Below are 27,895 nucleotides of genomic sequence, written 5' to 3'. Positions count from 1 at the left end.
CTTTTTGGCTTTGGAGAGGTATTTCCTCTCACACTGGCACAGAAAGTGCCTGCTATGATTGGCATGTGCTGTAGTCTTAAATTAAGTGTAATTTTTTGGACCAGACACAAGCAATGTGAAGTGTCAGATAGTCAGCCTTGACAGTATGTATTATAGCATCTGTCATATATCATGTTGTCTATACTATATGTGCCCTGCTGGCTGGAGTGACGCCTTCCCAATGGTAACAAGGGCAAACCTTTCTTCTCCAAGCAGTACACACATAAAATATATATGCACTACAGTATGTACTGTTTTCTTTACATATTGCATCATTGGCATCTGAGCCTTTAAGGTATACAGCCATTCAACGTGCTCTTCTTTTGTTCTTCTTTTTCACTCCAACTGGTTATATTAGTTTTACCTGCCTCCTTTATCACTGTATCCAAGCCCTCAAACCTCCCATAAAGGCTTTTGTGTTGGCTTTGCAGTCTGCTGAAAACAAGTGCTAAGATCATATATCAAGTTTGTGGCCACTCCTCCTGCAGCTGTGGTCCTGGTAATAGGTATGCTAATATCCATTATTAATGATTGAACATCTGGTCAGTCAGCATGTGATTGTCGCCACGGGAGAGGCCAGCAAGGTGACGATGTTAGAAAAAATAAAAGTTTTAGTTGATGAGGGGATGTAGTGAATGAAAAAACTTATACAGAGAGTGAACAACAGAACAGCAAATCTGTATTGACACCTACACATCTCATTTGGGTCATGATGACAAGGTGAACATCAGTGGAGGCTGAATGGGAGAGCTGAGTCAGAGGAAATGGCTGCAGGGTGCTGCTGAATGTGGGAGGTTAGGAGGTGGGTGGTTCATTCATGGAGCCACAAGTTCATTCTGTATCATTGTGGTTTTATGTGTTGCTGGGAGATTTTTGTGCTTTACTTAACAACATCTTTTAAAGGAAATTATTATTCATCACAGAATGTAAGGTTGAGCAGCAACAGGAAGCTCTGTCTCCTCCTCTAAAAGGCCACTGTGTCACACGGGAATAATAATGATGTCAAATTGTATTTCTTATTGTGTTATGCTTGACATTTGTGCTTTCCTATTGCAACCGCTACAGTATTTCTTTACTTCCTACAACTGTTTCTCCCATGAACTACCCCTTTTTTCAAACTAGAGCATGACCTAATTATGTAGTGAATCAAAATCCACATGTACATTAGGCCTGAAAAATGCTCATCGACAAACCACCATTGTTGGGCACAGCAAGCTGGAAACTGAGCTGCATTGCCCTGGAGAGAGCTGTCTACCGAGGAGATGGATGGTCTGATGGATAGATGGAGGTGGAATGGTTGAAGTGTGTTTTTCCTCTGTGCTGAAGAGCCCTTGTGTAAGTGGGCCAGGAGGGGCAAAAAATAGCTTCCAGTCCCCTTGCGGAGTCACTCCGCAAGGTCACCTCGTTGCCCTGGGCCCTTATGCATGAAACTAAGTGTCCGTACCCTTCTCCCCTCTCCTCCCTCTGCCTCTTTCTTTCATTCTGTCTTCCTCTACTTTCCCTCAGTGACTTAATGGCTTACACAGGCCTCTATATCAGCACAGCCTCAGCCTGCAAGAGTAGAGTTTGTGTGCTAACGAACCCCCAAGCTAAATTAGACTTTCAGCCAAGCTGGCTACTCTCCTCATTTCCTTGCCATTTCCCTCCCTTTGGACAAATACAATTTCACCCCTCAACCCGTGCAGAATTAATCCAGTTAATGTTCAACACAGGATGAATAATGTCCACTTATCTGCTGGGAACATGGGTACAGAGGGGCTCTTGGGTGGAGTACCCACAATGAATCCCCCAGTCTTATGTCTCACTAAATAAGCTTTCTGGGCAAATGTACTGATAGGTTGTGGTAAAAGGGAGGTCAGTGTGCTCAGGCTAGTGAATCTTTATACTCACTGGCAGCTCTTTCCTCTTCTTTGTAACTGGATACAAGTGCTCGCATGAATCATTACACCCCTAATGTAGCGTAAGGGCAGTTACCCAGCAGCTTGTAAGCAAACAAAAAAAGGTCGAAGGCAGTCCAAACTTTCCAGGATTATTTGCAGAGCATGACAACAACTTCCACATCATCCCTAAAGCGCCTTTCACAGAGTGCAATGCCCTGATAAATGTATTTGTTTGTGTCCAAGTGCCCAATCAAGTATTTAAAAATTAACTCCTGGTTCTTCTGGTTTTCTTTTAGAATGGGTCATTCAGAGCAAAGTATAGCTGGTCCAAACAGACTCACTGAAAGGCAGAGTTAAAGGTGCAAATTGTGGGCAGCAGTGGCGCAGCGGTATAGCAGGGTTGTCCCGTAACCGGAAGGTTGGTGGTTCGATCCCAACTCCTCCCTAGTCACTGTTGTGTGTCCTTGGGCAAGACACTTTACCTGCGTAGCCTCCAGTGTACTCACTGGTGTATGGCGCTCTTTGCTGGGCTGCCTTGAGCAATTTCCCCATTGTGGGACTAATAAAGGTTTCAATTAATTATAATTATTATTATTATTATTAATTATAAAATGAAACACGCTGTATTAATAAATAAATAAATAAACAGATTTTGACTCCTGGAGAGGCAAACGGCAGCAAACTTCAAACAACATACATCATTAAATGCTGATTAAACGATAACTAACTAAAGGAAATAGGTACAGGAACACAGACTATATACTGCTACTTTAACACATGAACAGAAAAGTCATTGTCAGTGCATTTCCACTGATACAAGTTAGGCTTGCGTCCACTCTGTTTAACTTCACCATCCACTTTGATAAAAAAAAACTAAAATAAAAAAAAAATAAAACTAAAAATAAAACACACAGCTAAAATTAGTTAAATTGGCTTTGTTTCTATGTATGCATCCAGCACTTCTGTTCATGTGTGGTCCAAAGTTTACATGCAGATTCATCGAATAGAAACTGGCCACTGTAGAGCAGCAACTTCTCCAGCTGTCCTTGCTGGTACCATGCAGCTTTGCTTGTTCCAACATGGTTTGTCATACAGTTCATTCATAGAGAAACTTGACCTTTAAGAGAGGGGGGATTTAAATAACAATTCAATGTATTTGTATTTATCCATATGCATAAGTTGAGAAATAAAAATGGAAAAGATATGTGAAGCACAAATGTTTTTTCCATGTGCAGTTAGCTCTCCTTGAAGAAGGTCCATGTTATCATTGAAACCACAATTTGTCTTAACTGTAGTTTAAATTCTGCTCACTAAACTTTCTGCTGCAGGGAGTAGTAGAAGCTATCTGGGAGAGGAAGTTGGTTCTCTCCCTCCCTCCAACATGTCTGAGCTATCAGCTGTTGTGGTGAGTCCCAGCTGCCTCGTGTGTTGACTCTAGAGTGATAGCCATCAGCATTTGCCACATGAAAGGAGAGGAGACTGGTGTTCCTAAAAAAGCAGATGAAAAGTAGCGATGGGGAGGCCATGCTGGGATCTTGGCTGCTTTTCAAATCAAGATAAAGACATTGATTTATCCAACCATATCTGTCCATGTATAAATCAGTTCCTGCCCTAGTAAGATATGAATAATGTTGTGGAAGGATAAGACTTCTTGAGCCAGGACAACTTTCTTGTATTCTTAAGATAGACTCCTGGCCCTGGGGGAACATGTATTTACAATAAAGCTCATCCTGTGCTTTGATAAAGACAAACGCCACGATATGCTTATACATGCTTAGGAAGGGAGTAAACCTGTGTGGCTGACTGTCTAAAATTACCAAGCAGAGGCTATGCATGCCAAGAGCTGCTGCAGGCAGTGCTATCTGTGGTATGTCCCCCAAGCCGGCTTCTGCACTTTTATTCAGTCCTCTTGTGGTATCTGAAATAGCTCATGCAGGTCTGGGAGCAGTTTGGATAAGGACCTATTAAGCAAAGAGGTTGGGCCCAGGCCAGTCAGCTCGTTGTGTGGTTGCTCCGAGTGCAGGACACTGTCACTTAAGGGCCCTTGTAAAATCCTGTGGATGTAGGCCTTAAGTACGGCCTGAGCTGTAACTGATACGTTTGCAGGGAATCTGCGATTATACATTCTTATGTATGAGACGAAAGTCACCAGCCACCAGTGTGAGAGGAGACTCAGAAAGACTGTTTTCACTAGAAAGAAAAGCATTTAGTCTGCCTCCACAGGAACAGTTCCTGAAAGGAGAGCAGAGACCACAGCGTTGTCCTCAAAAGCTGAGGAGGTCGTTCAGAGCTGCCGGCTGTTTACAGCAGCAGCGGTAAGAAATTATCCCTCATGCAGCTTGGCAGACTTTATTTTGGGTTTCTTCATCTCTTTTTGTGTGTGTGTGTTTGAATGGGCAGCAGCAGTGCATTTTATACACAAATCCTAATTTGATTACTCTCTGACCCATTTCCATCCATTTTCTGTCCCTTAAATTGACTTCTTCAAATCTGTTCCAAACAGAAATATTTCACTATAGTATTGATACATTATGTGTTGCATAAGCAGCAGCAGCAGTGGGAGGAAGTTAAACACCGACAGCAAAGGGAAAAAAAGAATATTAGTTGTTTGGTAATGGATGATAGTTGCTGGGCTAATCAATCATCAGAATTGAACCACTTGAAACTGGTATTTCCTATCTGTAATAACAAATATATAATTATATAATATATAAATAGTGTGCTTGACCTTTGCATCCTAAAACACTAATGCTCCCTCTTGAAGCCGTGTGGAAGAAAGCTACTGAAGTTTTCAGATCCTGCTAATTTAGCTTGACAATTGTTTTTGATTCAGTGGATTATTGCTGGTCTGTAAGTCTTTTGTTCTTTTTCCAGCTAATGACGGTTTCTTATGTTAAACAGCTCTGTTGTGTTTACAGGCCCTCTCCTCGCCTTTTCCCCGTGCAGGTCAGCATCCTGCTGCTCCTCTCTCCCTCCCTCCTTCTTCCCTCCATTTTTTTTGCCCCAAGCCAGTTGATTCAGGGAAGTGGTTTGATTCACATGCAAATCCTGCCAGAACGCCAGTCATTCACACTGCTAATTACACCAATGTTGGACTACTGACTTGCTGACATCACACCAGGACATTAGCATGCAGGGAGGACAGGAGAGTGCGTCTGTGCGTAAAGCCAAGTAGAGAGAGAGCTCAGAGTGAGACAGGAAGTTAACCATTTCCTTCAAACTAAACCGTCAAAGACAGAAGGGCTTTTGATGGAGTGTTACTTTTGATCATTCTTTTTTTTAAAAAAGAGAAATATTTGTAAAATAGCTACAAATTATGATAATAATATTCATATTATAATCATTTGCATTTATTTATCATTGTAGACAAAACCAGCTCACTTCCGCATGTAAGATTTATGTGTGTTGACCTAGCCTGGGAAACTAATAGTTAAACAAATAAAAATCTAAATAAAACTCAAGGTCGACTCTTTCACTATTTTCATATTGGGTTAATGAAACACATACAATCAGTGACTGAAGTTTTCCTCCCTTACGTGTGACTGTATTATTTTGAAAGGCCAAACCGGAAACGATTTGGTTGTTTGTGCGCTCTTGACACCGGCCGAGTCTTAAAGCGCTGCTGTTCAGTGGATCAGTCTGCAGCGAGCGGAGCTACTCAGTGGCTCCGTACATTTGCGCACTGAAAGTCCGCACGGATCTTCACCCGCACTCGTCAGCGTATCAAAGGAGGTCTCTGTTTTATTTGTGGGATTGAAAATATCTTTGGTGGAATGTGCGCTGTTGTTTGGACCTTACTAACTGCAGAGAGGAATCGCTTTTACGCACTTTAAGTTGGCTCCTTGTCTGCGCTTTCTCCTGCTTTGCTCAACTCCTGGGTGTATTTGCGGAGAGCAGAGGGGGGGTTGACAAACGGCTTTTAAACGGACGGGATAGATGTAGCACGGAGGTGCGGGATCGGGACTGGTGTGTTTTCGTGGCGAAGCTGTGGTGTTGGAGAGGTGTGAAAAAAAAACCTGCAATGAGGATAACGTATTTTAAAACCCACAAAACCACAACCGACCAGGTCAGGGGAATGGCTTCGCTCCGTTTCAGCCTGTAAAAAAAGGTAAGCAGCAGATTATTGTTTGTTTTTGTAGTGTTTGGGAACCATTTGGGGGCTTGTACTGCGTAATGGAACGAGGAATGCGCCCCAAATGTGTCGTTTTATGAGATCATTTGTCTTCTTTTTAAATTTGTTCGTAAACTACCCACAAACCTGAAAGCTTTTTGAAATTTCAGCTGTTTTTGTTACTTGAGTTAAGACGTTTTTTCACAATTATCTTAATGGGCTCACTGGACACTTTCCCTCTTGTTATTTTGATTGCATATAGTCAAAGGCAGAGTTGTTGAGTTGGCACTGTAGCTTTCTCTCTGTGGAAGTGTTGACACCGGTTTTATCCCCCACCCCACCCCCTGCAGAGCAGTGGTCAGGCTGATGCGTGCTGTTGACTGTGTGCCATATGGATTGTCTATTTTGAAGCAACAAAGCAAATCAAAAAATATGACTCCTTACAGTGTACAGTTTTCCTCACAGCAACTACAGTTTTTTTCTTCTTATAAATTAGAGTTGAAGGGTTTCGATATTTCCTGATGTAGTGTTTCCACGCTGGAAACAAGTGTCATAGCTGTATTTTCAGAGGAACATTAAAAGACTTAATACAAGGCCAATTCAACTGTTAGGCAAGTTTACATATTACATACTTTTAGCAGTCAAAAGGGTTCCCTGATTAGCACATGAATGGGCTGACCGGTGAATAATGAATAATGTGCTTCCAGCAGCTGGCTGCAGGATCTTTGGGCTCTTTAGGTCTGGGAGCAGCCCAAACATTAACCAAACTGACAGCAGCCAGGCCAGACTAGCATCATTTCTGACATTCACAACCACCCCTGGAAGCTTTTTTTTTGGTCACTGCTTTTTTTCCTCCTTCACTTGCACTTTCAAGGAAAAGTCAACATATTATGGCAGCAAAATTCCTAGAAGGACCAACTGAATGCTGATATTTTAAAATACATCAGAGGATAGTCTTTTAATATTGGCTCATACATTTGCTCATCATCTGTCACCGCATTGCTGCTGTCTGAATCTGGTTTGAAGTCTGCACAGCAGCAGTTGTTTTGGAAGCGTGCCCCTTCCTCGACCTGCCTTGCCTCGCCCATCCGAAGCAGTTTCACGTTATGGAACAAGTCAGCTTACAGTGTATAAGTAATGTGATCCAGGCTCATGCAAAGAGTAGCTGTAGCTGAAAAGCGTCCCATTCTGATGTTACATAAAAAACTCTTTTCTTTGGAGCTCATGTTCCCACTTCCCACACAAATCCTGTGTCAAAGAAAGAGAGAGGCTTTTCAATTAGGCTGATTACAGAGGAAAATCTCAGTCTAGTTAAAATTTACTATTTAAAGAATACTATGACTGGTGAGAATTCCCATGCTAGTTAGCTCAGTTAGCTTCTGTTATATTAGTTCACAATTATTTTGACTTATGGTAACTTTTCTTCTGTCATTTTGTTTCTTTTTTTTCTTTCATTAATTTATGATAAAACAGGTGTGCAACATCAGAAGCTGAGTTATCCTTATTGTTTTCTTTAGTTTAACACTTTTGGCTCCACAGTCTTAGGTGTTCAGACTGTGGAGTATTCCTTGTGACAATTATGTGTGTAAGTGATCTCGGTGTGTGACAACAGTTGGTTTACCTTTAAAGTAGCTGTCATCGTTGAGAAGCTTTGTGTTTGTTGTAGTGCATTAGACTATGGACCAGAGGTTGGTTCGAAAAGGGGACTTTGACTGTGTATAATTTGTTATGACAGGTGGATGCAGACTCTATCTTCAGCAACGCATTACATCAGGGTTGTCCTAATTGGCCACTAATGGAAAATGTCTTTGTCATGCCTGAAACATGTCAGGACTGTCTTAGCCATGTTTATCTGTGATTAACTTCTAATGGCTCCATAGTCAACACGTAGCTTATAGATACAAAGAGTGTGAGTGTGTGTGTGTTAGTAATTTGTGAGAGAATGGCTATTTGTTGAAGTCCCTGAAAAATCCAGCTTCAAAACACTAAAGGGAAATGTTGTATCTGCTGCAAAACAAAGGACACTTGGAGAGAAAAGAGGCTGTCCTCTTCTCTCTTTTGGCCCAAGGAAAACAAAAGCAGAGGCAGGAAAATAAGACAGGACTTGGCTGCCTCCTGCAACCAGCTGTTCTCTTCGGTGTGTTCTCCTCCTCCTGTCATCCAAACTCTGCTTTTGTGCAGTCCTACCATTTAAAAATGAGATTTTAATCTGACCATGTAGAGTGATGCCATGGAAAAGCTGCAGTGGTTTTGGGAGCTTCTCAGGAATAACAGCAGAATGAGACTTCCCTTCAAATCCTCCAAAGCACTGCTCTTGGAGACATTTGAATCAGATGGCTTTTCAAAAGTTTTTAAATTAAAAGCTCTCTTAACCCTAATCCTTAAATTAGGACTAGAACCTTAGCCCCGTCCTTCTGTTAGCCAACTTTTGCCTTGTTTTAAAACATGTTTACTAAAATGGTAGATTTGATTCTTACTCCTGACTGGAGATGATACCTGCTCAACAGTTAAATCAACTTTCTGCAGTTGCCTGAGAAACCTATCAGGCACTAGTTAGGTATTAAAACAAGCATCACCTGGGTTACATGGTGACTCTTGGAGACCAGGATGATGATGATTAACTCGAGACAGTGAATCATTCATTCTTGCAATCCAAAAGCATACCCCCCAGGTCTTGAGCAAACCTCACTGACCAATGATATGTCAGCATTCACATCTCCCAGGGAGGTGAATAAGGTCCATTCATATTTAAAAGGGAAATCACTTTTTTTACTTTCCTCCTTTTAACTCAGTCTTTTATGAGCCATCAGTGATGTAGTTGACTTGCATTACCAGAGCCCCTAAATCTGATATAATTGAAATCATGTAGCTTAACAAGCAGAAGCCCAGGGATTATGTTTCTGCAGAGGGTAATTCCCAGGCATGTCCATGAAGAATGCTGTAAATCGTGAGGATAGAAGGGGAAGCAAGGAGCAACAGGTCCCTTTTAAATCTGCGGTGTCTCTGCCAGCTCTGATAGGGGGGATATCAGCATGTTTCTGAGGTGAATCACTGGAGGAAGGTCATCATTGCACATCTGGACTGAGAGAATAGGTCAGAGGGGTGGGTTACACTTACTTTTCTGGCTCTTTGTTGAACCCCACAGAGACTGTAAAAGTGCAGAGTAGGGACGCTTTTGATTTGTCCTCTCTAAAGGAATGCAGTGTGAAATGCTTTCCTTCAGGTCCACTCAGCTCCGTGTGGCTATTTGTATACTCCTATCTCCATGAGTCCCTCCTCGGCCCGAGGCAGAAATAACCCCCAACAACCTGGCAGTGTGTCAGTCGACTGGAAGAAGTGTCCATACATACTTCATTTGTTGTATATCCACACGTGGTGCAGCTGTTTTGCACTTTCACTCACCATCTTCACAGCCAGTGTATGTATCTGTGTGCACCACCCTGTTTAAATAACACATGATGGTGAAGAATGCTGGGTGGCAGTGAGGCAGGCTGTGTTGCCTCTGGCTATAGCATCAAGCTCCTGGGATTAGGATTTGCTAAACAGACTTCTTCCACAGCCTGCCTGCTCTGACAGCTCCTTGATGGCTTTATCTGCCTGTGCTGCATTGCTGCTCTCTTTATCATACCCATCAATATTCATGGGAGTCATATCTGGTCACTTCATGTACTTTGTTAATATTTATGGAGTTGCTTGGTGTAGACTGTGGCTTGCCCTTCCACAATGACAGCAGAAATTGCAGAGTTGTGCTCTGCAGCACTGGACTGGAGAGCTGGAGCTAATAGCTTGTTAAGCTTCTGGTGGATGGTGAAGAATCTTAAGTGTTGATGGAGAACTCATCCATGTTGATCTATATATTTGTATGTTTTCTTTTAAAGGATTACATGTCGCACAGCTAGCTGCTGCATGTCGGTGGGTACGATTTAAGCAGTCTCTTTGTATTTCTAGTGTCCATCCTGTCATCAAAACCCATCAGTCTGGAGTGTTTCATTAAGTTGGGCTCATCCCTTGGACAAGACGGGCCCCATTGAGTAAGAGACAAGATGAGACTTGGCCAGCTCTCCACAAGGGACTCTCTGCGATCCAAGCACTTTACGCTAACACGCAGCTCACACATATGAATTTAAAAAGACTAGACAGTGCCAGCTGCTTGCTATTCATTGCAGACCTTCAGGCCTTCAGTCAGACCTTAATTCCCAGCAGTCACAGGTTTTAACAGTCGCAACAAGTAGTCTAATGGTTTTAAATGTGAATTTAACAATAGCACAACCAAAACAACCCATATAATGCTCCATTTTCTTTGTATATTAGCAGGATGAGAGCCCCACTTAATAAAAAGCACCAACAAGTGCAACATATAAATAACTTAGTAAAAGAATAACAGGTTCATATGAGGCCACGTATTACCAACTACTTTTCATGTGAACACACTGCAAAACAGATCCGCAGCCAGCCAAGGTGTCAGCCTGTCAAACAGTGTCCTGGGTGTCCTTAAGCTCTTCTGTCAGGCTGTCTGTCAGACAAGCCGGCATCCATCTGGGATGGTAATGGGATTGTCTCCCTTGTTTGGCTGCCTGAGGGGCAGCAAGGGTTAGTAGGATGTGACCTTCTGGCCACCCAGTTTCTACATGGAGTGTTCAGAGCTGTAAAGGGCACCATGATCTGTGAATGTACTGCAGTGTTTCCAACCTTTGCATCAGACCTGGTGAAGGTGGCCTACATTTTATTTTAATCCTTGCACTCAAGTATTTAACCCACATCCTTCACGTTCCTCTGCTCTGATGCATCTGATAAGCTCTAAGATATGTAAGGTCCGTATTCTGAACATGTCTGAGTATCAGTGTCGAACTATCTTCTCAATGGAAACTCACACATGGATACTTTTCCATTTTATAGGTGGGTGCGTCCACTTGGCTGATGAAAGTGGAACACTGTCCTGGCAAAGCATCTGCTTGTGTTTCGAACTAACCTTGTACACAGTGCTCTGTGTGTGTTTGTACAGTACTGTTTTCCATCACTGTCACTGGCCAAATTTTGCTCATTTTTATAGCCTGCTTGTGATTATGCCTTCATACCTGAAACCCCAGAGGATTGTTGAGAGTTGCGCATTTGTGGCACCCACGTTTTTACTGCAAGAGCCACAGTGGGAGCCTTGACCTTTAAACTGTGTGGAGTTAGTCGAGGCTCTGCAAACATGCACAGAGGAATTTCACAAAACTTTAAAAGGGGGGGTTGATGCTCACAGGAACATAGCTTGGATGATGGATTTTTCTTGTCTGAGGTTACCTTTCAGAGAAGCACTTTTTGTTTTTTTATTTTCTGTGATTGGTAGTGGACTTCAGAGGTTCAAATGGGGACTGCAGTATGACGGTCCCCATTTATGGAATTAGTGAGTTAAAATGTACAACAGTTACTGTCAAATCATACATTTTAGCAGCATCATTTAAAGGCCCATTAACTGATGTTTTCCTTTCTAATCCGCTGCTCCCCCCTCCATTAAATCTGTCAATACCATGCGCCTGTATGTAGCCTTCATGTGCCATTGGCTTGACTGATGTTCCATTTCGGTTTTTTTCCATGGCAGGAAAATCTGTGTGCACTGTAAGTGTCGTCGTGAGGAGCATGCAGTGACAGCCATGCCTGTAGAGATGGAGAAGACGGTCACCAAGCTGATGTACGACTTCCAGAGGAACTCGACCTCAGATGATGACTCTGGGTGTGCCCTGGAAGAGTACGCCTGGGTACCACCAGGACTTAAACCTGAACAGGTATCAACATGTTTCCTGTAACACTTGGCCCTTTATTATTGTCATGGGGCAGCCTGAAATGCCTGTAACTGAAATGACTCCCATATGAACTTTTTAAGGACTTTTTATTGAGGAAAAGAGGTAATCCTAAAAAAATCCTGGAAGGTTATACTTGACATTTTTGTTCCATTTGGTCCATTTAAAAACAGGCTGAACCAGAAGGTACAGCCTGTTATTGGCTTGTTATGTCTAACTGTGAATCCAGTGGCTGTTCCCATGAGCTTTCATGCAACCTTGCACCTGTTCACGTTTCCGGCCATAAAGAAAATCCCTTTATCACAGAACAACCCTTGACCACTGATCTGTGTCAAAGATTAGATTTTTTGATTTTTTGTTTCCAAAGCAGGGGCACAAAAAAATAGATCACTTAACAAAGAGAATCCTAAGATCACATCACACCCTCACTTTACATTTACATTTTAAATTAAAGAAGAGGTCCTGGTTTAAAGAGACTAAGAGAGATATGTTCAGGCAGGTTTTGGTTATAAATTATTACACGCAAGTAGAGTATTGTTTTTTGTTATACACTATGATAATATTTTGTAACTGTTCACTTAGGAGGATTAATGGGATATCTGTTATGCTGACTGCACCCTGTGCAGGCTAATAGATAACAAGGATAATGCAGCTCTAGTAGTTAAATTAATCTCCAATTCATTAAGCCTGCAAACATGTTTACAGTAGGTTTTATCACCCCACAGCCACTAAGCTGAGCCTGCCTATTACTGGAACACATTAAATGGCATGTTGAAGAAAATCCTCTTTTATAGGTGTGCACATGTGGGAGGTTTTACAGATTTACAGGACAATAGAAGCATTTATGGAAGCTGGTTTCATTTTGTTGATGAACTGAGTGCAATGAGCCAGTCAATACATTGTGTGGCACAGCCCCCCATGTTTTCACCTCAAAGAACTGAGAGCAGCAATTTTTCATTTCTCACTGGGGTCATGCTTATAACCCTGAAGTCAATTAGGTTCTCGTCTAGTGGCAATAGGACCCCAGAAACAGTCAGCCAATTATGAGTGTTGGGCTGTGCGGTGTGGCAAGATCATCATGCCGAACAACCTTGGAAATAGCAATCCTCATAACCACTTACAATAAGACCTAATGGGAAATTTGTTACATTTATTTCGTTTCGCAGGTGACAGTATATTAAATGTGCGACAAGCTATGACCATTCATATTGCCCCAGCCTAGGGGCATGAGGCTATGCAAGACATTCAAGTTGTGGAGCTGGTGCTCTGTTTTCAGCCAGCAGTGTTGTAATGTCCCCAGTTTGTAATTAGAGATCTCCAAACAGGACTGTGGCATTCGACCAGATATCTAAGGGATAAGTCAGCCTTTAGGTTGAGTGTTTATGTTAACAAAAACTATGCATTTTTATCTAATGTAAGCTCTGCATCTATGAAATGCAGACTAAATAACAGTGTTTATTACAAAATGGTGCCATTATAGCTGCAATTTGAGGGAGGGCATGCCAATATGTTCTCCACTGCTACTCCTAAGGCTCTCCTCTCCATCTTTTATAATACAATTCTTGGATGTTGCCAAGTTACAGTTTGTCAAGGCCAAGAATGTTGCACAGCAGTGGCCCTTTTTAACCATCATACAGCATAATATGCAGACTCTGCTCAGCGTCTGTAAGGATCTGATTTGAATTTGCAGTCAAAGATGGAGTATGTTTTCCAAACTGCCTCCACGTGGGACATTTAAATACAAATTCAGTACAAGGTTAGTCTTGTGAACTTTCCAGGTTCTAAAATGGACCCATGGCTCCTAGGTAGATACATTAACTTTCAAACAACAAAAAGTCAGTCTAAAGAGAGCTGAGACATTTAGACCTATTCCAAGGACAATAAAAGTGTCAGAGGCTGACCTGATTACAGCCAGCAGCTGTGAATGAGAGATAAATGTTTGTCGGTGGATGGAAATGTCTTTTTGACTTTGGCCCAGACTCAAAATGTGTAATAGTACATGTTCTCCAGAGGATGAAGCCTACTGATTTAAGTGCACTATCATAAGGTTAACATTAAATGGAATCCAACAGCTACTACTGCCAAACACTTTTAGACATTGATGTCCCCCTCAGGATGGATTGTTGAGATCCTTTAACATGTCCTCTCCAGGTCAAAAGCTATTCAAAGCTAATTAACTTTCCCATTAACCTCAGTTTTACATGGCACACAAATGTTGGCATGCTAAGTGTGTAACAATGCTCAACTGTGGGCATTCGCACATCTCAACAAAGAATGAAAACAGCCCTTAAATCCTCTCTCTATACTATAAAAACACCATCTTTCCCACCATGTTTAACTGTAGCTACCAGTGTTTTCTCAACAATATAATATCTACAGTATGTCCACTAACCACTGCAAAGTGGCTTGTTGAGAGAATGTCAGAACTGGTGCCTGGTGGTGTCTTTTCCTATGGCTGTTGGGCCTTTAACAGCAATAGAAACCAGCTGTGAGGAGTGATCTCTCTTGTCATTCATTTGCTAAGTCCTACATTTTCCTTAGCCTCTAAAATCACTCCCCTCAGTAACGTTCGAAATTCAGCCCTGTCTTTAGTTTCGCCTGCTTTCGATTACAGTTATTATCACAAGCTGCTTCTCCCGGCTCTCGCTGAACTTTTGTGTCTGTTATGTGCATGCGTACGTGTGTGTGGTGTGTGTATCTGTCTTTAGATCTTTTCCTCAGGGCAGTGTGCCTTTCACCTCCAGATTGTAACCCTGTTATTGTTGGAAGCATGTTTGGTAATTTATCATTAGGAGTGTGTGTATCAAGAGGCCAGTGTGCATTTCTCTTTGTGTGTATGCACGGTGTGATTTATCAGTGCTTGACCACAGTCAGTCTTTCATGAACTATCCTGAGAATCCACCCCACCCCCGGCAAGCGTCCTGAGCTGTGCCGCTGCTGGACACGGATCTCGGTTCCCTCGCCAACACCAGGGGAAGCCAACAAAAGCAGAACAGAAGGAATTGGGTTACATATACAACAAAGGACTCCTGCTATAAATTCACTCCCAACAACAAACATGCTTGTGTGAGGCTGTTTCAAGATGCTGCAAGCTGCTTTCGATGCAGAGTGTGACACTAAAACATGAGAGTTTTAGAGAATTCTAATTTGGGTCTCTACATGCTGGTGGCATCTTCCAGGTTAATGTGTTTTTGTGCGACAGACTCTGTTATTGCCAAGGACAAAGCTTGATGGCTTGTAAGTAAATCCATTCAGCAGGCCAGCAGGTCATTAGGAGAGACATGACCTAGTCAGCACATATCGACCATGGGTGTTGTCTTTGGTTTTGATTGTATTTCTGCTCTGTCTATCTACTCACTATCTTTTATTTTCTTTCCTCACCTCTCCCTTTTTGACCTCTGTCAAAAATCTTACTCTAAACCCCTGTGACTATGTCGGTTTGCTCCACCCCCTCTAGTCGTATTTATGCATAACTGCCTGACCTCTGTAATACCCCGGCCCCTGATAGAGTACAATAAAAAAGACAGCAATAAATAATAGGAAGACAACACTTACTGTCTGCCTCTGTAATGTAAAGAATGTCTGCATGATTTGGAGCATCCAGATTAGCTTTAATCTGCTGGCACGTGCATATGTGTTAATGACTACTGTGTCCGTGTGTGTGTGTGGTCAGTAATGCATTTCCATGTCAGTGTGCAGAGATGGAGAGGTTAGGTTCCATTAAGTCTCTACTGGAGGGCCATAAATCAAAGTGATTATAACTGTGTGCATGTGTGTTGGAGTAATGGTGACTCTCAGTTGCAGATAGCTTGGTAAATAGCTTGGTAAAATTGATGTGATGTCTGGGCTTTTTCCATATATGATGAATATGATATTATTTTACTTTTTTTATTTTATTTATTGACTAAAAATTGTGAGCTAATTTGTCTGCAGTATATTTGGGGTTTGTACAGCAGTTAACATGTTGTAAGGACGCTGCAGTTTTCCATCATCATTATCATCCTCTTACCCGGTCTGTCTCATTCTCAGGTCCATCAGTACTACAGCTCCCTGCCTGAGGACAAGGTGCCCTATGTGAACAGCCCAGGAGAGAAATACCGCATCAAACAGCTGCTCCATCAGCTCCCGCCCCACGACAATGAGGTGAGACTCCCGACCTGACACCCTCCCCCCACACCACACCACCCCATCCATCCATCTATCCTCCCTCCCTCCCAATCCTTCAGGGCAGTACAAAGATAAGTGGTGAGCAGGGAGGGGACAGACACAGGAAAAATGGAGGCTGTCTACTTAATAGTTGTGGAGGAGATAGTGTGAGTGTTTGTTGCATTATAAATCATCATTACCATAATTAGCCTTGAGATATTAGCAGCGGTGGTGAGTGCCATTTTCTGTTTGAGAGTGGAATGTTTAATTAGCCTTTTAATGATCTGTCAATAATTTCTACAAAATTAGCAAATTTAGTGTCACAATACCAGAACTGCTTTTGAATCTACATTTATGCCACCATTATTTTACATAATTCATTGGCAATGTGTCAGATTGGGTCTTCTTCGTACTTCTAGTTGCTGCAGGAGAAACAGAGTTAAGTTTCCAGGGTGTAAAATAATTATTATAAGAAAATGTTAAATACATGTTGTATTTTTGTTAAGGTTCGCTACTGTAACAGTCTGGATGACGAGGAGAAGCGAGAACTGAAGCTCTTCAGTAACCAACGCAAACGAGAAAACCTGGGTCGGGGCAATGTCCGCCCATTCCCCGTCACGATGACGGGGGCCATCTGCGAACAGGTAGCTGATAGAAATATCAAAAACATCACTACTGTTTCTCTTCTAAAGGTCATCCGTAATAAGAGTGAATGAATGTGACAAGATTGAAGGTGGCCATCGGAATAAAAGCGATAAATCGTGCGTGTGTGAACAGCCTGCTGGTATTTGTTATGATGTATGGGAGGTGTTTCATGCTGACATATAAAGGTCAGTTGGCTGTTTTTGTAACAATGTTGTGACCTTGTCAATTTCACCTTCCATTTGCTCTTAAGAGGGTCCTGTAGTGACTCTGCCACACCAGCTGTCAGCCTGCAACAATGACACTACTTTTGATCACACAGAAATCTTCCTCAAAACATTTAACAGCAGTGCCTTTAGTGCGTTGCCTACATACTGCATCATCATGTGATACTCTAGAGTGTGATGGAGGGTCCTTTTAACAACAAACTTGCACACTTGAGCATTCTCTAGCCATTTGGTTTTTGTGTACACAACAAAAGCTCAACCAAAGTGGAGTTACTCTCTGTTGTGTACGGGACTGCTTTACTGCTTCTCATCCAGTTAACAGACACACACACACAAACACACACATGAGGGAGCAGATTGAAGGAAGAGTGTGTATTGATTGAATTCCCCACCCCCTTTGGCCTCCTTGCAGCAGGAGGCTTTGTGCCAGTTAGATAACCTGATTGTAACTCTGCCTCCATCTCCACCTTCCCACCCCTCTAAATCTACTTTGCGTACCTGACCTCTTCCCCTGCCCCACTGTCATTTATCTTTATACGTATCTCCCTCTCCTTTTTATCCTCCCATATATCTCTCCTTTTTTGTTTGCCCCAGTAGTGTCCTTTAAGGGCCACTTTACTTCCTCTCCCAGTCTGTGCATACCATCCCCAGATACACACATAAACACACCGTTGTGCTCTTTATTTAGTCTAGTTTTCATTGTGTTACAGACAGAGATGCCCCATTCTGATACACTGATACACTCAGCACTGATACCGATGTTATCACATATTCTATGAGAGGGGCACTTCTTGGAAAACTCTTTACTAGTGGGGAGAACAGTGCACATCCAGCCAAAGTGACTAATTAGTCACTGTTCACTGTAAAAATGACTATACATGTAATTTGTGGACAAATTACACGTAACAGAAAAATTGTAAAGGGTTTTTTTATTCACTCACAGACCAAACAATCAGATGATTAATCTGATTTTATCTTCAAACAATTGAACCTTTCTGTTAGTTCACAGTGTAATTTTACCTCAATAACTACTTACAAATTGGATTACACTGTCTTATGTCCTGCACCCATTGATCCGAATTACTTCACATTAAGGAATCGGTGACACCAAACCAAGATGGCGCCCCAGCCTGATGCCCTGATACCACTTTTTTGTCTTAATGGTTCAGATTGAGGATTTACAAACTTAACTTTCAGAATCAGTCATTTCTCAGTGTTGCTTTTGTACTCTTTGTAATGTTATTGCATTTTTTTTTCAAAATGAAACAAAAACAATTCATATTAGCTTGGTGTTTAGTATTAACATTAGCCTGGTGTTAGACATTAGAATAAGTGGGAATAAAATAGTTAAAAATAGTGAAAATAATGGTGATTTTTTGAACATGTTCTCCTTCTTTTTCATTTTTAGTGTGGAGGCCAGATAAATGGCGGTGACATTGCTGTATTTGCATCCCGTGCGGGTCATAGTGTGTGTTGGCACCCTGCCTGCTTTGTGTGCAGCATGTGCAATGAGCTTCTGGTGGACCTCATTTACTTCTACCAGGATGGAAAGATCTACTGCGGCCGGCACCACGCTGAGAGGCTGAAACCACGCTGCACTGCCTGCGATGAGGTACACACCCATCACATGCAAGACACACAATCCTGCACATAAGGAGTCGTGTTAATTGACATACGTCCCCGACTTGAACATACTGTGCCTGTAACTGTGTCAGTGGAGCTATTTATAAAGCATTTGACACACACATTCTGCACTTATGCATGCCTACAACACACACTGTCACAGCTTCACATGCTCATACAGACACAGACTATCATAGTTTTTCCATATTAATGTGGTCAGCTTTTAATACCCCTATCTCTCAGCCATTAACACTGACTCACTCTCTTACGCTGTAGATGGGGACACTTAAAGCAGGGTAAAAGCACCCCGTTGGTTTAAAAGCAGCATAATTAAAAGCAAATGCACCATCTAGATTTCACCAAGTCCCCACACACATTACCCTCCCACACAAGTCAGTGACAAAGACGATGATCTAAGAGTACTAAGCTGCAGAGGAGAAAGTGGTGGGTTTGAGGGGGAGGGAGCCTCGGCGAAGTCTTTGTCCTGTCATTCAGCATGCAGCAATAATCCCATGGAGGTTTTACCTCGGTGGACCTGTGATAAATGATACTTTTTCTTATCTCTTTTTTCTTAGATCATCTTTGCGGATGAGTGCACTGAGGCAGAGGGCCGTCACTGGCACATGAAGCACTTCTGTTGTTTCGAGTGTGAGACGGTGCTGGGGGGCCAGCGTTACATCATGAAGGAGGGAAGGCCCTACTGCTGCTCCTGCTTCGAGTCTCTATACGCAGAGTACTGCGACTCCTGTGGGGAACATATTGGTATGCTGCCTCCCCACCAAGCTTCCATCAGTGTTTACACAAACTGCATTAATCACCAGCAGGTCACACAAAGAACCCCTTAGAGAAAGAAAATTAAAATGCTAAATAGATGGAAAAATTAAGCATACGGCGATCGGGTTAAGGTTTTTAAAGCAGATGAGAAGGTGACCTCATTTTTCAGGAGAAAAGAACTACAGTAGAAAGGAGCCTGGCCTGGTTTGTAGTAGTTTATCACAGAATGATGTCATCCATGGTCAGGCATCTGAGGCAATGCTGCACAGCTGAGAGCCACAGGGAACTCAGTTTACAGAGCACAGGAATATAGAGTATACACTGTCCGGTGTGAAACTGACCTCAGGCAAAGGCATGATGGTATAAAATGACTTTTCACCCTCTGGATCTGTTTTATCGCTGACACAAGCACTAACAAGTGTCAGTTAAATACTAATTTAAACACCTCACATCCTGTGGCGTTAGAGAGAAACCCAGTGAGAGGGGGTTTTTTTCAACTGGAAACTTTACTATTAGCACCTCTTGGCTCCATGCCACCTTTGTGTGTGTTTGTGTGTTTGTGTGTGTGTGTGTTTCCCCCGACAGGATGCCCAGGTGTGATTTTGGCACACAGCTCTAAACAAATTTGGTCTGTAATTATTTGTCCGACAGGATACAGAAAAGTATTTACTTAAAAAAATACAACTGATTATAAATTGAAACCATCAGAAAACACTCTGGAACCAGATGGCAGCCATTAGCAAATAGCTGGTTTTCTTTTCCCCAGCGACAACTGGAAACATTCTCAGAATGCTATGTGTTTATACAATGCTGGGCAGGCTCCATAATGAGTTAGCCCCAAAGCACAGTTATGTTACCGCCTCCAGCTCCACTTTCTCACACAACAAGCTATTTGCAATGGGCCACTATTTTCACAAAAGACTGCATTTTTAAACAGAGTTCTTAGTTTTAAACCCCTTGATAAAAACATCATGCTTTGTACATTTTCACAATTGAACACCACAATTTGTCATTTTAACTAAACTCTGTGGTTTCCTGTGTTGTTTGTGTTCCTGCAGGCATTGATCAAGGCCAGATGACGTATGATGGGCAGCACTGGCATGCCACAGAAGGCTGCTTCTGCTGTGCCCGCTGTAAACGCTCTCTGCTGGGTCGGCCTTTCTTGCCTAAGCAAGGTCAAATCTTTTGCTCACGTTCCTGCAGCCTGGGGGAAGAGCCCAATGGTTCAGACTCCTCCGATTCGGCCTTCCAAAGTGCTCGTTCCACTAGAGAGTCCAGACGCAGCTCCAAAACAGCAAAGAGTGGGGGAGGAGGGGGTGGAGTGCAGACTGAGAGATTTTCAGGAGAGGTGGACCCACTGTCTATCCAAATGGATCTTCTGAGTCTTTCAAGCCAAACACCCAGTTTGACTCGTGAGCCTCCCTCCTGGCAGAACCAAGAACAAGCAGGTGACGGTTATAGTTATGATAACCATTCTGACCCTGCTGCTAACCCAACTCCTCTCCAGCTCCTCAGCCAGTGCAATGTTAGGAGTTCCTATAACCTGCAGAATAATCAACAGCAGGATCACAGGATCAAAGAGAACGGAGGTTTAAAGAGACCTCCCATCTCAGCCATGAAAGGCCACTCTCTGAATGAGACCTGGTTCCAGCAGCAGGCTCCAGAGGAGTACTACCCACCCAAACTGAGGACCCAAAAGAGCTTCACTGAGGTGTCCCATTGCTCTCAGCACAATAACGGCTTCTCGTCAGACAAGCGCTCTATTAGTTTGCACGGCTTTCAGAGGGACAGAGATGCAGGGCCTCCAGCTGCTACCCAAGTGGGAAGGAGCAGGAACCCGATTAATGCACTTAATTTCACAGAGCAGCTGACCCCACTTGAACAGACCCCAAGAGGATCCATGGAGTCCTTGGCTCTGTCTAATGCTACAGGTAGGTAGTGCAACAGTTAATATTGTAATTATTGTACAATTAATTAGACCTTTGATAAGACATATGTCATCTTAGTACTAAGTATGCATGTTGTTGCATATTGAGATGCTTTGTCTAGCCACAGAGAAATGAGAGGGCAAACTCACCTATTTTAACTCCGTTTCCCTCCAGGAAACTCGGCAGATGGCGGAGGGAAGCGTCAGGAGCACCTTTCCCGTTTCTCCATGCCAGACCTGAGCAAAGACTCTGGGATGAATGTGTCCGAGAAAAGTAACATGGACACCCTCAACTCCTCCGGGCCGTTTCGCAGCTCTGAGTCCATTCAGAGTCTCAATGCCAGTCAGTCCTACATGGAGATGAACCCCTCCAGGTGCTCTCAGTACCAGGTGCAGTACTGTGACCCTCCTGGCATGGGTGTGGGAATGGGAATGACTCATTTGCCGCCTGGTTTCACTTTCCAGGAGGAGGATAGGATTAGTTTGGTGAGCAGCGCCAATGCTGCACGTCTGCCACCCATTAGTGAGCGCAGGGTGGGTGGTGTGGGGGGTGGAGTTGGAGGAAGGGGAGCAAGTATAAGGATAGAAGAACCAGAAGAAACTCCGCAAAGGCGCCGGCATCACCATCACCGCTCCCGGAGGTCCCGGCGTTCTCGTTCCGAAAATGCTCTCCACTTGGTGGCAGAGCGAAGGGCAAGACCTCAAGAAAGACCACAGCTGCGTGTCCGAGAGGATTATGACCGCTTCCCACCTCCAAGGAGCGCCAGGGACCAGTTTGGAATTGGAGGAGTGGGAAGATACCAGCCCCAACCCTTCCGGCAGTGTCCCAGGACCACATCAGACCTGACTCTCCAGAACCCTGGGGCCAGCAGACGCACTGGTTTGAACCAGTACTCCTGGGATGATTATGAAGATGATGATTGGTGCTCCACTTGCTCTTCGTCCTCTGAATCAGAGGATGAAGGTTATTTCTTGGGTGAGCCAATCCCCAGGCCCATCCAGATGCGCTACCTCAGCAACCAGGAGCTGGTCCACAAGTACAACAACACAGGGATGGGAGGACCCAACCGTAGCGGGCAGTTACACACACGCAAACGTAGAAAAAGCAAGAACTGCATTATCTCTTAACATCCTGACATTTGGTACAATAAATGACTCCATGTTCAGCTAGTGTACACTAACATCCAAACAACTAGTCAATTTATTCAGTGGTGTTGTGTGTTGATGATCATGTAATTGAAAGTCAGTGATGAATTGCAGTTGGTAAGCAGTAAAAAAGCAACAGTGTTTGCATGTTTGTTCATTTTAATGTGTTACAGATTATCTTCTGAGTATAGAGGCTGACAGGTACATGTGCAGTTCTATCAAGTCACAACAATTAACAAAAACTGGTGTCCTAACTATTTTTCATGCAGCAAACAGGTGCACAACATAGTCGGTTTGGTGCAGTTTTGCTTTTTTATGCAATGTGATTAGATATATTATATACTGTGCTATTGAATTAAGTTCATAGCATGTACATAGATGAATGAATTAATAATTTCACTTAAGTTAAGGAGGTCATTGTAAATATGGTTGTAAATGAGGCTTCACATATTTTTATATTTTGTATGGATAGAATCATTTATGTATTAAATATGTATAATGTAGACATAGAAAAAGAAAGAAACAACTTATGCATGTGTTATTTGGCTGACCTGGTCCTGCATTTGGAATAAAGGAGTATTTCACTGTGTTTTGTGATCGACATCTTTTCAGAGTGACAAACCGTGCATCCAACACAGTACTTTTTGCCATCACAGAATGGATGACAATATGATGTAGAGGTTGATTAGAGTCATCCTCTCTGGATTGTGTGGTCACATTCACACAGAGGCTCATTGTCCTGGAAACAGATGCCACTGAAGTTGTAGTTTATTGCATAAGCCTCTACAAGTTAGAAGCGGCTGACAAAGGTCTGGGGATGTAGTTATTGAAATCTGGTGATACTTTAAGTATTTTTTAAAGATCTATTCACATGCTATGGCTGAGATGTTCCTGCATTTCCCTGAGGGACCTTCCTGAAGGGATTAATATAGTATATTCTATTCACTGGAGGAACTGTAGTAACTTGTGTGATGCCTAGCAGCATGTCCCTTTTTAAAGATGGCTTCCAAAGCAGTATATTTAAAAAAAAGATGTTGTTTATAGTGATTTCCTCATCTGGATAAATATGGAAATATGTCTGGGTCCAGATTTTATTGCCTGCTCTGTGGGTTATATGTCCTGCAAATTTTACCATTCAAATTCAGGACCCCGCTGTTCCATTTACTGCTAGAGATGGGCTCCCCCTCAGGGTGTATGTGAATGGCACAATAGGTGAGGTCCTGTTAAGCGGGACATAGTTACCTCAACTACATCAAGTTTTCTCTTTAAGAGGCTCAAGTATAGTTTTCCAGGGCAGATTTACAATCTGGAAAGCAAGAAGAATTAGAAATGTGCTCACTTCTGGAAAAAGCTTTAGCAGCTTTGGCCTCTGCAGGAGCCTTGACTTGATGGATGTTCTAATCCAAACTTTAATTCATCCAGAATCTGAAACACTACAGCCGAAAATGACAAAAACAGTTTTTTGTTTGGTAATACTTCTTATTGAAAATAGAAGCAAAATTAATATGAGGCTAAATCCCTTAATAAAAGCTGTTTAATAGTGTTGGATGAAGCGGGCATGCATTTGTGGGTTAATTATTGGCATCTACCTCATAACAGGTTGTATTGCTAGGTGTTAAGCAGTGTCATACTGTAAATTGGATTGCTTCTGACGTCCATGTGGTCAGGGGATTATTACCGCTAGCCCCCATAATCCACGCACACACACACTTGTTTGGGACATGTTGTGTGAATGCCAATGTCTTGATTAGAGGCATTGAAGCTCTAATGCTTTTGACATAATTGAGCATTAGTGTGTTTACTTCACCTAACCTCAACTTCTGAGGTGTGTGTTCCAGTTTTCATGTTTACTCAGTGACACTTAATTTAGTCGACCATGATATGACAAAACCAGCTGCATAAACATGTGAGATGTATTATGTGAGATTGTGGATGTGCTGGTCTGTAACTGTGGACTTTCCCTTTGCTTTTAGAAACTCTTCAAACTATGGCTGCAGACTGTTGCTGTGAGTCTTAATGACAGTAATGAGACACACATACACTGTCTTCAGGATGTGGATATTATTTCTCTTGACATACAATCTTCCTTTACATCGTCATTACTTTTTTCTTTATTAGTCTCTACCCGAGTGTGTTTGTGTGGGTGGGTGTGGGTCTCCATGTGTTTAATTAAAAGCAAATGGAGGCCATACAGTGAGTGGGTGCCGCAGATTGCGGCCATATGCTTCCTGGGCTGTGCCATATTCAAGGTAGCGGATGGTGGGGAGATAATCCTAGTTGTGTGGATACTACCAGTGGTGACAGCCAAACCAGTAAATTAGAGCCATGACTGGTTAGGTGCAGTGCACAGAGCTGACAATATCATCAAGGAGAAGTGTTCTTGTTCAGGATCAACACTGACATTTCTTTGTCTTTTTTCACATCGTCTTACAGCATCTGTGTAACCCTGGCATTCTGATCGATTAGGTTTCAGTTCCCTTCAATTTCATTTTTATATCATCTTGTGTACAATCCAAATTGTCTCCTAGTGCTTTACAGAAAACCAGAGCCTGCATGCCTGTACACATTTAATCACAGAAAATGAATCATGACTTGAATAATTGCTGCGATTTCCAGTGGAGCAGGACAGCAGAAGCTTTGACTAATAAGCTGAAGAAATCCACTGTTACACAGAAACACAGCAAAATCAACTCCAGGTTAATTCTGAGTGTTATTGATGTTTGACCTTCAGCTAGAAGTGCTGCTCACTCTCTGATGGCCAGGTTGTTTTTTTGTTTTTTTTTTAGGTTTTATTATTATTCACATTCTACTGCATGCTGCTGTATTACAAAAAAAAAACAAGGATCGTTTCTCAAATTAACTTTGCTGCACTCTGTTTATTAAAGCCTGACAGAGTAGTCGGTGTCTGGAGAACAGGCTGCCATCCTTTTATTAACAGAGAGGCATGCGTCTGTGCTGGATAAACAACAAGCATCAGGTGATGACATGAAAATAGTCCGGCGCACTCTTTTAAGATACAGGGCTGGAGAACATTAAAAAAATATAAATATAAAATACTGATGATCAGACCAAAGGACATTTTGTTCAGTTTGCATTTTGTAAATTGGGACACGTAAAGTAATCCAACACATTGTCCCTAAAGAAAAATGTCACATCATTACTGTTTTGTAAATTTGAGTAGCGATATCTGATGTGGAATAGTCACCAAAAGCCATTATCTTCTGTTGTATTTATGTATATATTGAAATTGCAGTACATATGAGTGTATGTGGGTTGAATCTGTCTGAGTTGTTTCAGGAGACCCTAACAGCCATAATTACTGGTCCTTAGGAGCAGAGTGGCTACACATTACAGCTGCACTCTGAGAAAACTAAAATAGCCTGATTCAATTATTTACAAATGAAGAATGCCAATGGTGTGTTATCGCACATGCACACACAACCAGCCTGCCCTCACAGGCACGCAAGTAAACTCAACACCCACTCTCTCTCTCTCTCTCACTGGCCTTACTGAATAGGAGACGCGTGACAAGAGTGAATGAGGCCTTACCAGCCAGTCTCTCCTCCTTACAGCCCCCATCATGTGTGTTCAATTACCATGGCAAGAACGCATAAACACAGCTAACACTGTGCCAAACATCACTTTCTCATGGTTACACAAATAAACTCAATAAACTCATTGTCAATGTGAAATGTACTACTCAATGTGTGGATCGTCATATTCCAACACTGTATCTGAATGTGTTAGTTAGATGTTAGTTGTATAAGGCTCATAGTGTGCAGAAGGGGATTTCCCTCCCTGATAGCCAAGACACAGAATCCCCCCACCACTTAGTAACACACAGGACGGCGTGACAGGCTCACTTCTCTTCTGAGGTGGATGTGTTAATATCATGTGACAGTAACCCTGCTGTCCATCTGCCTCACCTCACCTCATCTCCTTTCCTCTAGCAGTTCTTATTTGACTCTAAATAGTGAAAGATAGATAAGTAGTCAAGCCCAGTATTAGACCTGCAGACCTTGACTAAACCCACTAATCTTTAAAATATATTCTTGCCCACTTACGTGTGACCTCTGAAATGTGATCGGTCAGGTCTTCATATTGGCCTCGGCCTCACTTTTCAAACTAACCCCATAACTAACTCCACAAAGCAATTAAACACTGTAAAAAGGACTCACGGCACACTCTGCATCATTAATTAAAACTCATAATCATCAGTCTCTATGGGGACCCTCATTAGGCCTGCTTGTTGTCTTTCAGCCACAGTGAGAGAAAATAATAAGTCTTTTTCAGTGTTTCCTCGGTCTGACACGTGGCACAGTGAAATGCTGCCAGGTTTGGGTTAATCCGTAGATTCAACAGCTCGAGGGGCACCTTGCCATAATGGAGGAGGGCATGCTGAGTACCTCGATGATGCACTGCCAGAGGGCTCCGTCTGGTTCATGATATCAGCCCGCTTCTCACCACTGTGACTCATTAACAAGCTCAGTTCCCAGGAGGGGTCCCATCTGTGTGCCACCTGTATGAAATCACCACTGCTAGCAACATTTAATGCAGGACATGGTTCACATTTGTTTCAGTGTTTCCCCTAAGCATATTCCTTAAGCTCGTGTTGTGTCTATTTACTCATTTCCTGCCTTTTCTTCCTTCTCTTTCTCTTCCCCAAACCTCTCTGTCTGTCTGTCTGGCAGCTGATTGCTGTTCAACAGAGGTGATGGATGGACTGATTAGTCCTCCAGCTGTATCTGTGGCAGAGAAGGTCTGTGATGTTGACTTTTCAGTGACGCCTTTTACTTTCCAAGAGCTACAAATTATTGACCTAAACTGTAATTTAGTTGGAGGATAACCAGGACCTTTTCCACAATACAGTTGTAGCTACAAGTATTACAGGCATTACAAAAATATATGAAGATGTATTTTCTTACCTTTATATTTTGGAAAACAAAGCTTAAACTTAAGTCAGAACCTTAAGAAAGTTGCGTCCTTAAGAAATGTGTCCTGTAGAAACTGGATGCTATAGTACTCCACAGTCTGACACATTGATCATGTGTGTCATGGAGACATAAATCTGCAGGAAGCTAAAGACAAATGCTGCCGGAACTGTTTGTTACTTCACATTTCTCCAGACATTTTAGTAGATCCAGGGGCAGTCTAATAGACTGCAAACAGTTTATTTTTTGCCTAAAATAAACAAAACAGAACAGTGGGATACTATGTAACTACGTGAACAAAGAACAAATGGTGTCACCTCCAAATAGCCAATGTCGAGAGAAGAAAGATGGCCTTTATGACAAATAGCTGGTTTCATGCATTCTTTTAGTGACCTATAGAAAGTGATCATTCTTCATGCTTTATTACCAGGACAACCCAAGTGCTATGGTTGTTTTGTATCAGCAGCTCTATACTTTTTGTCTAGAGCTGTTAGGAGGATTTCATTGAAACTGTCCTTCACTGAAGTAACTTGTGTCACTATGAGCTGTTAATTCCCCTGACATCTGCTCCTCATTCTCCTCCACTTAGACAAAGAAGATAATCTTCAGACACAATGGTCAATTTAATCAGGGGGAATTTCAGTGCAGCCTGTGCCCTGACTGACA

General features: G+C 42.5%; 1 protein-coding gene across 1 annotated transcript; it reads left to right on the top strand.

Annotated features, from left to right (window-relative positions):
• Positions 1-5,560: 5,560 nt before the first annotated feature.
• Positions 5,561-22,844, top strand: prickle2b (prickle homolog 2b). The gene is made up of 8 exons (XM_028406960.1): positions 5,561-6,027; positions 11,615-11,798; positions 15,843-15,956; positions 16,466-16,603; positions 18,237-18,440; positions 19,027-19,213; positions 20,284-21,156; positions 21,328-22,844. Exons 2-8 carry the CDS (start codon positions 11,667-11,669, stop codon positions 22,278-22,280), a joined length of 2,601 nt encoding a protein of 866 aa, XP_028262761.1. The 5' UTR covers positions 5,561-6,027; positions 11,615-11,666; the 3' UTR covers positions 22,281-22,844.
• The last annotated feature ends 5,051 nt before the right edge of the window (positions 22,845-27,895 follow it).

Source organism: Parambassis ranga, chromosome 5, assembly GCF_900634625.1.
Source record: "Parambassis ranga chromosome 5, fParRan2.1, whole genome shotgun sequence".
Taxonomy (NCBI): domain Eukaryota; kingdom Metazoa; phylum Chordata; class Actinopteri; family Ambassidae; genus Parambassis; species Parambassis ranga.
The sequence above is the reverse complement of the archived record's forward strand: the minus strand, read 5'-3'. Positions and strand labels throughout refer to the sequence as shown.